The 16,698-nt window shown below is 34.8% G+C and overlaps 1 protein-coding gene across 1 annotated transcript in view; it reads left to right on the top strand.

Annotated features, from left to right (window-relative positions):
* Nucleotides 1-10,321, top strand: part of LOC131055747 (disease resistance protein RUN1) — a 53,541-nt gene extending 43,220 nt beyond the window's left edge. Inside the window, exons 5-7 of the mRNA XM_057990139.2 lie at nt 7,920-8,950; nt 9,191-9,463; nt 9,561-10,321. Of these exons, the coding sequence (XP_057846122.2) occupies nt 7,920-8,950; nt 9,191-9,463; nt 9,561-10,145 (1,889 nt within the window). The 3' untranslated portion in view covers nt 10,146-10,321. The remainder of the gene's footprint in view (nt 1-7,919; nt 8,951-9,190; nt 9,464-9,560) is intronic.
* Nucleotides 10,322-16,698: the final 6,377 nt, after the last annotated feature.

Genomic DNA, 16,698 nt, shown 5'->3' with positions numbered 1-16,698 from the left:
GGAGCATTCACGTTGTGTTGACAAGTGAATGTTGAAGCCTTTTGTTTGCTTTCTGGTTAAAAGTGAATTACATGATTAAATTTATTCAAGATTCATTGAACATCATATAGGGAGCTGTACCTTTATGCAGAGGGTAAAATAATAATTATTTACCCAACTGTTTGTTCTCATTGGTTTTCTATTGGGCAACAGGAGTATTTATTTATAAATTTTGAGAGATCCAATCTGTTAACCAACAAGAGTAAAGATCAGTGGTAAGTTTTTATTCCTCTTCAGGGAGGTGGCGACTTTGTAAAGAACGAACCTGAGATGTGGAGATCCTCTTCATATCTTTATTCTAAAGTGAACAACAACATCAATATTCCAGGTATTCCTCATTTTTGAGATAGTTCATTTTCCTTATTAGGTGAAGAAGTCACCATAGAAAGGAAAAGAAATCTGCATACTTCTTGTTTTGAAGGTTTCAGTCAGAAATATGGTGAGAAGTATGTCAGGTTTTGAGGTTAAAGACTGCATATGTTTTGTAAAGTATTTGTGAAATAGTAAGATGTATCAACATGGTCCAACTAATGGTTCAATAGATGTTTCAAATTTGATGGATCTAGATGTGGTTCCTAGATCTGAAACTTCTTTTTCAAATTTGAAAGACATTGATAGGGAGATTGAAATACATCTTCAAAAGATCCAAGATAGGTGCATCTTGTTTTTAAAAAGGAAATTAGGGAAGAGAAAGGTTGAATCATCATATGCCTTTTATGAAAGGTTTAGTGCTGCATTAAATGAGCTTCCGGTTGATGTTAGACCCCATGAGTCAGTCTGGATTGAATTATTTTTAGAGCTTGACGAGACTAATTCAGTCAGTTGGTCTTCAACCTTGAGGGAAGAAAGTGTTGCCAGTATTAAAGAATGGATTGGTGAGATTGAAATGAATAAATCTAAAAATACACATATTTTTGAGTACAGTGATGGAGATGAATCCGTGAGTGGATATACGTCTTATGATGTTGATGGTGACTCTTATTCTCAGCATGACAGTGCAGATGTGTATTCAAAGCAACAAGAAAATTGTGAGAACATAAGTTGTTGTTCAAATAGTCATGAGTCTGTTGAGGTTTCAGATTTGAACAATATAGATCACCTTGCTACTATTAAGTTCAATCCACAAAGTGTTTGCAACCAAGTTATGAAACTATGTTGCAAAATATAGAAACACTTTATGATCAGCATGATAAAGGTCATGATGCAGATGCAAGTTGTGGTAATGATAAAACAAATGTGCATGAAGACATGAGCACTGCAGATTTAATGCATGCATTAGACTAGGACAATGTAGCACAAAAGATGAAGTCAAAGAAAATGAAAATGAAGGAGAAGGTTCACTCAGTAGTGAACAAATCTCAAAACTCTTAGCTGTTGATCTTAAGAGGTATACATCCAGAAATGTCCCCATTTTTTCATACCCAATCAGTATATGTTTTGATACTAATGATGTTCTTGAGGGTGTGAGGTATGATACATATGATTTTTCTTTCCCTACAGTTGATTTGAAAAGTGGACAAGATGAAAATGCATATATGGTTGACAGGTGTAATGATGTAGATTCATATGTTGATATGAACTCAGAATCTGATATACATTGTGTGGATCTTGCCTTCAAAAGGAATGACAAATCTGAAGTGGTTTTCCCATATTTGCAAGTGGTGAATGAACCATTGACAGATGATTATGCATTTTTATGTTTGCAAAAGGCTGATATAAGGTGTAATCAGCATGGTAGGTTGCAGTCATTTTATGAGGAAATGTTCCTCTCTAGTTTGCAAGCCTATATTATGGACGAGTGTTTTCCATTTTTGCAAACTAGCAATCAACATGTGCTTGATGTTCCTAGTGATCAGATGGAGAAGGGTTATTTTTCTTTTCAGCTAGAAAATAATTGTAAACAATATGACAGTTATGTGTCATTTGATGGTCATCATTTTGAACTGGGATCTATTTTTCAAAGATTTAATGATTACCAGTGTGCTGATTATCTGTTATGTGAGGAGCTAATGAGAAGTTGTGGCTTTTATGATCAGGCAAATGCAAATGAAACTTTCAACTTACCCTTGATTCATGGAAATGAGAATCATGTGTTTGACAGAGGTAAGCATCGATTCTAATTTTGATGGCCTGGGGCCATATGTAAATAAGTTCTTTGTACAATTGCTTTGCTTTCAGTTGTGTGGTTTTCAATAAGGGGCCCTGTTGTTTGGGTGGAATAAGGAACCCCTATTTTGGAGAGTGAAGCTCATTGAATAATTTAAAAGGAAGAGAGGTGTCCTATTTTTGGGTGGTCTGCTCTACCAAAGATTCTGAATTCTTGTATTGATCTTGCAATCAACCATCCCCAGTCAGAGCCACTATTGGGACTCATAAAAAATTGATGAATTCTTGACGCTTATTTCAAAATTTTTTGCTTCTACACTTCATCCTAGCGTGTTTCTGGTAGTTTTTGATTTTTTGCCTTATCGACACAACCTACCCCAATTGGCAGGACTTACCATGATGAGCAAACATGGGTGCAAGCAGTGTATTGGGTATCGGCTGGCAAGGATTTTCCCCTATGCCGATGACCTGATAGAATAGTGGACGGACAAAGTGGATGCCATTAGGTATCGGGTGGAGCGGTTCAGTGTTACAATGATGACCCGATGGAGGTGTGAAGTGTGGAAAAGAAGTCATCGACCATCGGAAGTCAGGTTTTGTTGTCTTCTCAATGACCCGATGAGAAAGTGCAAGGCAGTGTAGGAGTTATCAGCTTTTGGAGGGAGTGGTCACATGTTATCTCGATGACCCGATGACAAGGCGCAATGTGGAGGAGGTTGACACCGATGATATCAGCCATTGGAGTAGCATAGTGTCATCCTACCTAATGACCCGATGAAAAGTGGCCTACGCAAGGTGAAGAACAATTAATCCCACATTGGCTGCCAGGAGGAATACTTTAGTATGTAAATGCATAGCCCCATGCATATCATGTGTCAACGCTTGCAGGATTTTGACAAGCAGTCGTTCGACGTCGGTGGATCCCTCACGTGCACGTGCATCTCAGAATGGCCTAATTTTGCAAGAAAGGGGAAATGAGCTTTTAACTTGAACTTTGAACCGATTCAGTGGTTCAAGTGGTTCAACCAATTCAAAGTGTTCGAGAGGTTTAGTGGTTCAAGGTTCATTGTCTTCACTCATGGGCCCAGGGTGAAGAGGCAGACTCAATTGTGGGTCTGGCCAGATTTTACACCAAAAAGGGGAATTAACTAGTGAGCAGGCTGTAGAAGATCAGATGGCCATCACTATACCACATGATGGAGGTGCTCGACAGTTAATAGCCGCGACTTGGCAACAGACTGCTAGTGGTGAGCCTTGGCCGAAATTTAGTTTAGCAGTTAGGGCAGACGGTTTGATAAGATGTCGAGCAGACTGTGGTTTTGATGGTTCTCCAAGCAGACTCATCGAAGCCTTAGTTTCATCGACATGCAGGGTGTCGATGAAACTATGGGTTCAATAAGACATGAAAGTAGACTGCTGAAAGGGATGTTTGGCTGAAACAAACCAATGGTGATGTGGTGGTCTAGGTGGACCTTGAGAAAATCCCAAGGTGCCACGTGGTGACACGTGTTGAAGTGAAGGCTGGCGTGGTGGCGAGTCCAAGTTCAAGTGGAGGGGCCGACAATGATGATGTGGTGTAGACATGTGGCAGTCACCTGGTAGGTGAGATAGTGGCCAACCAAGATCCCAGAATGAATGAGAAGGTGCCACATGGCAGAGGAAATGGCATGTCAACAAAGGGTGACTTATGGAGCAAACTGTGGTTTCAATGATTCTCCAAGTGGACTCACCGAAGGCCTAGTTTCATCGACATAAAATGGTGTCGATGAAACTAGGGTTTCGATAGGACATGTGAAAGGCTAGCCGAAGGCAGAATTCCATCGAAAGACTAATGCTGACAGATGAAGGTGAGATGGTGGCCCCGGTGGCGCTGAGGTGGTGGATGAGGCCAATCTCAGGTAGACATGTGGCAAACCAAAGGAGGACGTGGTGACATGCGATAAAAGGAAGTAGATCAACGCAAGGTTAAAGGCCGAGCATGTTGAGGGAATACCTATGGTCATCACTATACCATGACATGAAGGTGCTCGATGGTTATCACTTGTGACATAGTGACTAGCTAGGTGGTAGTTGAGGTGGCCATCTAGAGGGATCCAAAGGCGAATCAGGATGTACCACGTGGCAGAGAGTAGAAGAAGAACCAGGGTGGGCCCAAGTTAGGATGGCAGGCCTTTGTGGTGGTTGGGTGGATCCACTGGTGAATAAAATTCTGACACATGGTGCAGATAGACAAAGTAATATAAGGAGCCGCTCAGGCGAGGTAAAGTCTGGGCAGGTCCATCGCAGATCTGCAGTTGTCGCTATACTGCAGCATGAAGATGTGCGATGGTTAATGGCTTCGACATAACGACAAACCGCTAGTGGCGGGCCCAGACAATGGTTAACGCTAGTGGTTAAGGTGAAGCGGCCCAGGAGATAAAAGACGAGGAAGTCAAGGAAGATCAATGGCAATCAAAGATGATCCAAAGGTTGTCGCCATGTCACAATGCAGAAATGCACGATGGCTATCGACGCGAATTGGTGACCAAGTGGTGGGACCTGACGAAGATGAGGTTTTGATGAAACTACGAGTTCGATGAGACTTGAAGGCAGTTTGCCGAAGAGGAAGTTTGGCTGAAAGACTGGCCAAACAAACCAAAGTGATAGGTGGCTCTGACCATGCTCAAGTGGCAAGACAAGTGGCACACAAAGAGATTCATGGTCCAATCCAGAGGTGACATGTGGCCATCATTATTGCATAGATTTTTGCATAAACATCATTTCATCAAATTCTTTAGTACTTTCAATGAATTTGTCTTTTGATCTCAAGATGACAACTTCCTTTTCCAATATTGCACATTGTTTAGTTTTATGTTTGATTATGTCATTCAAACATTCCTTAGTCTTCTTACTTTCCTCAACTTGTAATTTCAGATTAAATTTTTTTTCATTTGCTTGTTTCAATTCCTTTTTGACCTTTTTATATCTTTCTTTGAACTTCTTGATCCATTCTTTCAGTTTTCTGATGCATTATTTTGCTTCTTTGATATTTTCTTTAAAATCTTTGTTTTCAATTTTAATGTTCTCAAGATCTTCAAGAACGATCTATAATTCTCCATCCATAAGAAATTCTTTAGTATTGAACTCAAGAGTCATCTATTCAACCAACAAGATCTCACTTAAGCAGTTAAGTTCTTAAAAGAGATATTGACTACAACTCCTATTATAAAAGTTCCTGATACAGAAGGACACTTTGAAGTAATAACTAAGCATCAAAATTAAAAATATGGGAATACCCATGCATGAGGGACAAGTTATAGATTATGAGTCTTGTAAGCTCAAGACTTATGAGCCAAACCAATCAGGTACATGCCCAATCACAATAGAAGGTGACAAATGAGGATCCAATTGAAACTGATTTTGAACAAGCTCCAAAGAAAAACATGACGTGACAATAGTTGTGCTATGATTGTCATCAAATAAGAGAGATAAAACTTCAAATGTGTCCTCAAAATCTGAAATATGAGACCCCACAGACAATGAAGCAATGTCTGTCAAATAGGAATCCCAATTTGGAAGATAGATAGATTAATTATCTTGTTTAATAGGAATAAGGGTCTTAATCAATGAAGGTACAACAACTTTCTTTGTTGGTGAAGAAGGGACAATTGATATTTTAATGCACACTCAAGCAAGAATTTAAAAGAATTATGTAAGAAATTAGGAGCACATTTCATGTATATGTTGATTGCCCCCACAATATTTACACCTACAACCCTTATACATGATTTATTCCTTGAGATAATCTCCAAAAATGATACAAAAATAGAAACCCTCAATATGAATAGAGACTTGATTTGCATGCAATGCAAAAAAGACAAAATTGAGATGTCTAAGTACCTAATGAAAATTTTGTAGAGAAAGATCTAAGATGTGAATAGGGGACTCTAAGAGATTTCCAATAATGTATGGAAGTCAAAAAATGAAGTCCAAATGTGCAAAATATGGCCCTAAAAGTGCAAAATGTAAGGCTAACTTTGGAAGCCTGGTACAAAAAATTGGTGTAGTATCTAACAAAACCACCACTAGATTCCAATCAGCGATGGGACTAGCTTTTTGACGATATCTTTCTTGCCCAATTTTGATTTTGTATGATAAAGTTATGGGCAGAAACCCACACACTACTTTTAATTGTTTGGAACCCAAAAATAGAGGAGGTCTGCTAAATTTAGATGTGGCGTTAAATATAGTATGTCTTCCAAAAAAGGTGGGGAAGGGCTAATGATGTCAACATTGTTGTTGTAAAATAAGGCACTCTCATGGACAAAAATGTACATGCCTTATTTGATTTGACTTTTTTTTAAAGTATTTTTAACCCTTTTAAAAATCAATGCACCCCTTTGATTTTAATTAAAAATTTCAAAGTATTATTTTTTAACCAAACAAAAAATCAAACATCCAATTTTTTTTTGTTGATGCGGATCCTCATGTAGGCGTAGGTATGACCATATGGATTTGCATGCCTTGTAAATCATGCCAATTAAATACCAACAATTTTTTTACTGATATCTCTGATTTGACAAGCAATTTAGGGGATTTTGGGCCTTCTAAGCATAATGGTGACCTCCATTTTGTGCCAAAGTGTCCAGATTTTCTAACTAACCCTAGATATTGCCTCAATTTTTGTGCCCTCAGCAATTTTGACCCAAGTTTTCAAATTCTCAAATTTTGATGAAACAACAATTGATCTTGGGGTTTTTAAATGGTGCAAATGTGATGACAAACTCTATATGTTGATGATGGGATTTTTAAGATTTAAAGAACCTCTAATTGCAATCATACTTTTGATCCTTTTTGTAAGATACTAAATCATTTTAAAAGTAGGGTAAAAAACTGTATACACATATTCTATGCCATGAAAATGTAATTTCCAAGATTACACCAAGATGTTGTTTCTTGGAAACCTTCTTATCCTCTAATTATCAAACTATAGACCATTATTTGTAAAAATTGAGTTCGTTTTTATTTACTAGGTCAATCTTGAGCATATATATAGTTTGGTATAGGCATCGCTTTTTCGATACCAACATATTCTTCTTATTTCTCTATCACTATATAACTATCTTGTGTGTACTTATTGTATGTTCAAACAAAAACCTTCTTAAGATGTTGATAATATCTTATTGTTCTTTTTGTCAACAATTAATATTTGACTATGGTATAGTTTTGCTGCCACATAGCTCATCATTTATATTAACAACTAATTAGAAATGTGGAAAATTGCTGATTTGTTGGATTGCTAAGATTATAGTCCAACTAATAATAGTGAAAAATCAAAACAAATTATTGAAATAACTTTCATAGTAACTTTGGTTTGCTTCCATTCTAACAGAAACTGATGTTTTGTTAACATGAAAAGAAACACCAATTATTACATGTAAAGTTAAAAAGAGGAATATGTGAGAATAGACAGACCATTATAGATTAGTAGTACATATATTTTATTTACATTTATCTAAACGGCATTGAAAAATACTAGTCTCAATGAACCTATATATCTTAGGTAACAACTTCAATGTGCTTCACAACTGATATTTCTTGTTTTTTTTGAAAAAAAATATTTAAGATATATATGTTAATTTATTTACTAAAATAAATCTCTATGTGGCTACATAAGTATTTCATAAACATGGAAAGCTATTTAATTTACTACAATACACACATCTTTGCAAATTTTGTTGCTTCAGCATTGTTTTATAGTTATCCCCTCTTACAAATTTTGTTGCTTGTTATAGCTGGAATTAAAAAACCAATAAAAGAAGTAAATATCAAGCTGCGCATGGACCCAAAACACAAGTCATTCGGTGTTGTAGTCATTTATGGCGCTGGTGGGATGGGGAAGACGTACCTTGGCAATGCTGTATATTCAAAATTAAATCTGAAGGGCTACAACTACAGCAGTGTAATAATGGATCTAGATTCTAAGAAAAATAACATAAAAAGGATGCAGGAGCAGATTTTGTTTGATCTGTTTCCTGGTTACAACTATGGAAGGGAGATAAAATTGAGTGATACGGAACAGGGTAAAAAGGAATTAAAAAGTGCTTTTAAGAAGGAGAATAAGCCCGTCTTTCTGTTTATTGACAATGTTTTGCGAGCACAAGACCTGAAAGACTTATTACCCGAAGGCTTGGAAAGGCTTGGCAAGCATATCAGGCTTCTTTTGACAGCAAGAGAATTGAGTAGCACAAATATGTTTGATCAAGAGTTTCGCCGTAAATATTGTGTCGAACCCCTCGACGAGAAAGATGCGAGGAAAGTTTTATGCAAAGGAAAAATCAATCTTGATCGCATCAAAGGCGATGTTGACCAGATCGTGAAGATTTGCGGGGGGTTTCCTCTTGTTCTAAAGATTGTTGGTCTTCATTTGAAAAATCAGGAATACAGGGCGGACAGATGTAGTCAGATACTAAATGCTTTGCAGAAAGGGAAGGAAATTAAAGAAAGTGGTCTCAGCGAATGTATGGTAGATTTTGTATTCAAGAGGTTTGAAGAGTCCACCCAAGATGCATTTTTGGACATATGCTGTTTCTTTAATGGAATGCGTCGTAATGTTGTGGAGTACACTGTTGGATCGATGGCGCTCAAAGCGCTTGAAGATGCAGCATTAATCACAATTAAGGTGGAACCAGAATATTATGCCCCAATGCAAAAGGATGACGCGGTCATAGTTGTTCATGATGTGATCAAAGCGAAGGGGCAAAACATGGCGCGATCCTCCAGAATCACAGACATTGAATCTTTTGAAGAAGCTGTACAAGAAAAGGTATTATTCCTTACTACTGTTAAACTAGTAACTGGGATTTCACGATTTTTACATTTTGTCAAGCAATTTATTAAGTCTAGAGAATATGAGTCAAGTCAAAGCTTAGTATGTGAGATTTAAATCAACCATAACTGGGATTTCACGATTTTTACATTTTGTCAAGCAATTTATTAAGTCTAGAAAATATGAGTCAAGTCAAAGCTTAGTATGTGAGATTTAAACCAACCATACATTTTGCAGAGGCTTCAGGAGATAAAAGGAATTGCACTCTTCTGCGACAAACATCATCCTTCTTACGTGCTCGAAAATAAGCACTTGAATTCAATGAGGAAATCGTTACGAGTTTTAAGGTTGGGCCCAAATATCAGAGTCAGCGCTAAAAGTGAGATGAGATTTCCAGAATTGAGAGATATTTATTTAAAAGAATTTTTTCCTTGTGTACCGTTCAATTCAGAGGCCCTGGAGAATTTGGCTGTGTACCGTGGTCCACTCCCGAAAGATGTATTTCACAAGGTAAGTCTTTCTATTTCATAGCATTAATGCGTGGTTTAGATGAGTGTTGAATGTTGGAGATTGTATAATTTCACAATGAATGAAAATTTGCATGCAGTTACCACAAAGTTTACGCCAAATCACTTTATCCAAGTCCACCGAATTGAAATGCCAATCAAAGCCAATCCAAATGGATCTGAATTCTTCGCTAGAAGATTTGTCTGTAGTGTCATTATCTATGAAGAGGCTCCCAATGAAACTTGAGAGTTTCAGTGCATTGAAAACTCTGAGGCTACTCAAGTGCTACGAAATGGAGGAGCTGACAGAGGTAATACGTGGACTGCGTTCCTTGACTTCACTAATTCTGGTGGGATGTTCCTTGAAACGTCTTCCACCCATACTCAATCGTCTAACGCATTTGGATTTAGTAGATTGTGACAAACTGCATGATTGTGAGAAAATGGGAGATCTGAAGGCTCTGCAGTTTCTAGGTCTGAATGGATGTACTTCTCTGAAGAAGTTGCCTGCCACCTTTGGGAACCTGAAGAATCTACGGTATTTAAATCTAAGGAGATGTTCTTCCTTAGAAGAAGTACCTGGTTTTCAACGACTAGTCGGACTAAAATATTTCAATGTCCAATCTTGTCCAAAGTTAAGGGGCAAATTTAGCAACCGGCCCAAAGATTTGCGATTCCAAGGATAAGAGGCAATGAAGATTGAAGAGAAGAAGAAAATGACGGTAAACTATAGACTTTGACTATAATTTTTGTTTTTCCAGTAAAAGGAGCACCCTGAAAATAAGTATATTGTTTCAAGGTTTTAATAGTACTTTTAAATATCCTTAATTTCATCCGAACAGAGATGTATATAGAGAGAGAGAGGGGATGTGCTTTTCCATTTTGGATTCACTATGCTATAATAAACTGTTTATTTATATGTCGTAATATAGAATTTTGTCAATAAAATACAAGATTATTGTTATTATTACTGTTTTATTATGTTATTGAGGTATGCGCATTGAGATATTGTGTTGGATAAAATACAAGAGGAAGTGATTTAAATATAATTTATTTAATGCGAAAAGTCTATGGTAAAAAATGTGAAGTAATGATTCATTGAATTAGTTAATTAAGATAATTTATTTGAAACAAATTTGTTTATTAATAATGTTTGCCTATTCATCTAATTCATAGATGACGCCTTATATTGCTTGTTTGAGAAGTGAGGATTTGATGATATGTGAAAATTAAGAAAAGATAGAAGGATATGTTTTTTTATGTTTATGAAGAGAGAATTTGAAATTATAGGAATTTTATTTTAAACAAAATTTGGATATAGTCAATTTTAATTCTGTTGAATTAGATATCAAAATTAAAATTAGGAATCTAAATTTTGGGATGATCATTATTGAATTATTTCCAATATCTAGGAATGGATTCAAGAAACCTAGAATATTGGGTTTAGACAATTTCAATATTTTTGAGTGTTCATTTTGAAGAATTATATTTACTTTTGTTAAAAGTGTTTTCTTTTTAAAATGTGCCTTTTAGCTTCATGCCTATTTTTCATTATGTGTAGAGTTTTCTTTATCATTTTGAAAAGTGAACCTTCAGATATATAATACAAAATCTATCTTACAATTGTGATGAATTTGTTCTAGGAAAATCTAAAAAATAATGGATTCCAAATTGGATACACTATAACATATTTCTTGCAGTTTCTTTGTGCTTTGAATTTGAAATTTATGTCCAAATTTAGTACAATTTATAGAACATATTTTTAATGATTTTAGCTATCTTAAAATAATATATCCTTTCTTGATGTGATTTAAGTTTAAATTGCTTTCTAATTTAGGGGTTAAGTTGTAATAAAAATAGAACTAAAATATCTAATGGTGAGGCAAAAGGATTTCATAATAATCTTAGAACCTATTGAGTGGTTTCAAATCTCTAGGAGTTATAATGAAAATTCTATATTTTAGAATATCTTAAAAAAAATTGAACTTGTTCAAATTTCAGTAATCAACAAGCTCCTATCTGTATTTTATAACTCTCTTTATCTTCCTTGAAATCTAGGTCCTTGAGATCTAGACCTATCACTCTTCCTCTATAGATACTCTCTATCTCACTCTCTCCTCTCTCTCTCCAAACATCTAGACCAATTTCTCTATCTCCCTCTCTCACATCCTTAACTCTAAAGTTACACTTTGTCTCCTCTCTCTCTACACACCTCCCTCACTCCCTACCTACCTTTATTTCTCTCCATATAACCTTATATCTCTCTCTACATATCTTTCACAACCTCCCTACCTACTTATCTTTCTCTACATATATCTTTCTTCCATCATCTCCATCTCTCTCTCGACCCCTCCCCCCTTTCCTCTCTACTTTTATCTCCCTTGTATTCCCTCTCTACATCTCTATCTCACTCTCTCTTCTCTTTCCTTAAATATAGACCTATATCTCTACCTCTCTCTCACATCCTTAACTCTCTAGTCTCTATCTCCTCTCTCTACACACATTCTCTCACTCCCTACCTACCTCTATTTCTCTACATATACCTCTCTATCTCTCTCTAGATACCTTTCTCTCCCTCCCTACCAACTTATCTTTCTCTGCATACATCTATGTCTCCACTTTTATCTTGTTTCTATCTCCTCTCTATATCTCTATCTCACTATCTCTTCTCTCTCCTAAAATATAGACCTTTCTCTCTACCTCTCTCTTGTTGAGAAACAAGGTGAATAAATCTTGCAATATTAACTTTCTTATGTGATTACAATTATGAGAAGATTACCGAATCTGAAATGAAAATGTGATTGCACCATTCAACATAAATGTAAAAACAACCATACCAAAAGAGATACTAGATTTGTGTGGAGAAACCCTTTCGAGAAAAAACATGACCAGAGAATGAGGGAAAGTATATTATTATTCTTCAAAAGATATAACACCACAATAATACACTTCACTTCACTTCTCTAAAGGATCCTGGAACTACTTGGAATAATGACAAAGTGATTATTAAACAACTATGCCTTGGCTCCAATTTATAGTCAAATGGGAGAGGAAAAATCACTATCGTTGTCCCAAAATAAGGGGCCAAAACCACTTGAAAAAACCCATGCCTTGAATAATTAATAGATAATAGACAAAATAAAATAATAAATAACTCTTCGAGTTACTCCTCATGGGTTCCATTTACCCAAATCCACCTAGTCTTTACATGTTTTGAGTGCTCCAAAGATTGCAGTGACTATTTAGAACCCCAAATGGACACCTTTTCTTCTCCAATACTTGATTTCCTTATGCATGAACCTTAATGTCTAATTATGTATGTGGGAAGGAGTGTATTTTATCCATTTTGACTTATATTTACCACCTCTTCATTTCCAATTCTTGAAAATATAATTATAAGTAGCCACAAGTATAAATATTTATTTTTTTCCTCACATGTCCTAGGGAACACTTTCCAAAGATCATGGAGATATATGAATGGATTAGGATTTGAAGATTAATGTCACCTTATCCTAACATTCTCCCACTTGAAATTATACATTCTAATTACATGTAAGAGACACATAAAATAAAATTAAGTACAGTGATCAAGGCCCATGGCCTTCCAACACTAGGCAAACTTTTTTGTGGTCACTAGCTTCATAAGATAATTTATAATATTATACAAAGTGTTAACTTTTTTTATCAATACCTTACCATTATAAACCATTTCTTACACAAAGTGTTACTAAACATTAAAATTATTAGTAATAGAATGATACATAAGATTCTTGGCCAAACACATAGTAGTCTGATTGTCATATCTAATCCTCACAATCTTGCAATTAAAACCAATGCCAATACCAAGTCTCTATAACCATATCACCTCCTTAGAGGAATGAATAGAAGCCATATACTCATATTAAATTGTGGAAAAATATATTGTATTCTACCTCTTACTCATCTAGCAAATGACTCCTCCAAACAAAGTAAATACATAGCCACCAGTGGGCCTTCAACTGTCCAAGTCAACTACCCAATCTGCATCAACAAACCCATGTGTGTCCAATGACTTAGGAACATTATGAACACCATGATAAACCAAATATTAATTGTAGGTACCTCACAAATATCTAAAAACTCACTTAAAAAAAAATCAATGTTCTTTGCTAAGATTGAACATAAACCCGCTTATAATTCCCACTACTTGGGCTATATCTAGTCTAGTGCAAACAATTGCATACATCAAACTCCCAACAACACTAGCATAAGGAAACTTAGAAATATCCTCATAATCATCATCATAACTCATACACATGTCTTAACTCAACTTAGTACCAACTAAAAAAGGAATACTAACTGGCTTATAATCATGCATATTAAGCCTTTGCAAAATAGTATGAACATGCTTACTTTGGCTTAACCAAAGCATTTTGTGAGTTCGATTTACTAATTTCTCCATACCGCGAATATATTTTTGAACCCCCAAGTTTTTCATATCAAATGTGCTAGAAATATGAGCCTTTAGTTCTCTAATCATCCCCTTGTTGTTACCTATAAACAATATATTTTCAATATACAAGGCAATGCTTAGTATCTAGTCATCAATAACCTTAATATAAACACAATGATCTTACTCACTCCTATTATAACCCAAATTTAATACAAAAGTATCATACTTCTAGATCCACATCCTAGGTGACTGTTTCAAAGCATACAAAGATCTCTTTAACCTCCAAACCAATTCTTCTTTCCCTTCGACAACAAAACTATTAGACTATAATATATAAATCTCCTCCTTGAGAGCCCCATGAAAGAAAGAAGTTTTAAAATCTATTTACTTTATTTCAAAGTCACAAGCATTAGTAATACACAATAGGAATCTAATAGAAGTCAATTTTGCAACAGGAGAGAGAATTTTAGCAAAATGCACTACCTCTCTTTGGGAGTAGCCCTTGACCACCAGTCAGGCCTTCTACCACTCTAGTTGTTTGTCTTCTCCAAACTATTTGTTGAAGTGGAGTCTTGTAGGAAAAGAATGAGCTCTAGGGGGAGGATCTATTTATCCAGTTGAAATATTTTTCTTATTATTGTCAAAATATAATTTCAATAATGTAATAAGATTTAAAGAATCTTTAATTGCAATCATACTTTTGATTTTTCTATAAGATATTAAATCATTTTTAAAGTATAGTAATAATTTGTATACACATATTGTATGCCATGAAAATCTAGTTTCCAAGATTACGACAAGATGTTTTTTCTTGAGAACATTTTTATCCTGTAGTTATCAAACTATAGACCAGTACTTGTAGAAATTGGGTTCTTTTTCTATTTCTGAAGTCAATCTTGAGCATATGTAGTGTTTTGCATAGGCATTTGTATTTCTATACCAACATATTCTTCTTATTTTTCTATCACTATATAACTATCTTGTGTGTACTTGTTCTATATTCAAACAAAAACCTTCTTAAGATATTGATAATATCTTGTTCTTTTTGTCAACAATTAAGATTTGACTATGGTATAGTTTTGCTGCCACATAGTTCATCATTTGTATTAAAACTTGTCAACTAATTAGGAGTGTGAAAAATGGTTGATTCGTTAGATTTCTTAGATTTATAGTCTGACTAATAACAATGGAAAATCACAACAAATTATTGAGATAACTTTCATAGTAACTTTGGTTTGCTTCCATTCTAATGCAAACTAATGTTTTTTTAGATGAAAATACTTACACAAATTTTTACATGTAAAGTTAAAAAGAGGAATATGTGAGAATAGATAGTGTATCTAGGGGTAAATTAAGTGTAAATAACATAATTAGATTATCAAAGCGAATAAGAAACTCTAATCTAATTAAATTATTCATAAATGGCAATGAAATAATGCTATCAAATCAATTGAATAATAGATTTAAATCTAACTTAATCTCCCTCAATTGACATAGAAAGGATTCCATTGCTCTTCTCCATAATTGTTGATTGCTTGGCTCTTAAATGTTGCACTAGGATTTCGTATATAGATTAGGCAATAATTTCAAAGACTATGATTCTAGATCTGATTGAGAAAATAAGGTTGAATTTATAGATTTTCAATACAAAGGGGGTAAGGATTTGAACTCAAGCGTTGATTGATAGATAACTGAGATTGATTGATCAATTAACTCAGATTGATCAGAGAGTGAACTCAATTGATTAGTTAGTGGACTGAATAGATTAGCCAGTTGACTAGGCTGATTCAGGAGATGGCTGATTAGATGGATTAGAAGACTAAATTGATTGAATAGTCAGAAAAAGCTAATTTTGAGTGAAAAGGGGATGATTGAAGAGTTAACCGAGTTAATTGATTTGAACAATCAGTCTCGATTTCAACATGTGATGTAGGATTTTGGATTTGAATTTCATTTTCATTTTCAATTTTGATTTGAATTTTGATTTTCAAAGGTTGAAATGCACATGAAATTAACTGAAATTTAGTGAAACTCAGATATAGTGAAATTAGATGAAATGTGATGAAATTAGAATTTGGGAGAATGTGAATTTGAGATAAATGAAATTAATTGGAATGAATTAAAATTAACATTTGGGGATTTGGAAGCATAATTAATTTCTTTAACTAGTTTAAATGAAATTATTTAAACATTAGAAATTAAATTAATTAAATAATAAAGATTATTTAATTAAGGAATACATCATAAATAATTAAATAAATAATATTTAGTTAATATTTGGAGATGGTTAAATGTTTTATTAATTAAAGAATAGAAATTCGATAATTAGTAATGTGGATTTAAAGTGGAAAATTGAACCCTAGTGATTCCATAGCTAGGAGAGAGAAAGGGAATCACTAGGATGATTTTTACTTGGGAGACACTTTACATTCAAAAGAGGGGTTGAATTCACTAGATCCAAACCCTAGAGTGAATAAGGATCTTCATACTAAGTGAATTGCAAGGATGCAATGCAATTTACCCTCTTTTGTAACTAGAAGAGTTGACTTGTTGACTATGGAGAAAATGAAGACAAAATGGGTGAAATAAGGAGCTACCGATTTGGAATCGCGCTGTAAATTCAGATCTGAGATATTTAGACTAATAAAGATTTGCACTGCAAATTTGAAGAAAAGTCGTTGGTGTTATTTAGAGGATACAATTAATACTGAGAGGGGGGGTGAATCAATATTAACAAGAAACTGAAATCTTAAACCAAACTAATTGATACTTCACCAAAATAGATCATAACCAGTACTGATAGCCAC

The sequence above is a fragment of the Cryptomeria japonica genome, chromosome 4 (genome assembly GCF_030272615.1).
Source record: "Cryptomeria japonica chromosome 4, Sugi_1.0, whole genome shotgun sequence".
Lineage (NCBI taxonomy): Eukaryota > Viridiplantae > Streptophyta > Pinopsida > Cupressales > Cupressaceae > Cryptomeria > Cryptomeria japonica.
The sequence above is the reverse complement of the archived record's forward strand: the minus strand, read 5'-3'. Positions and strand labels throughout refer to the sequence as shown.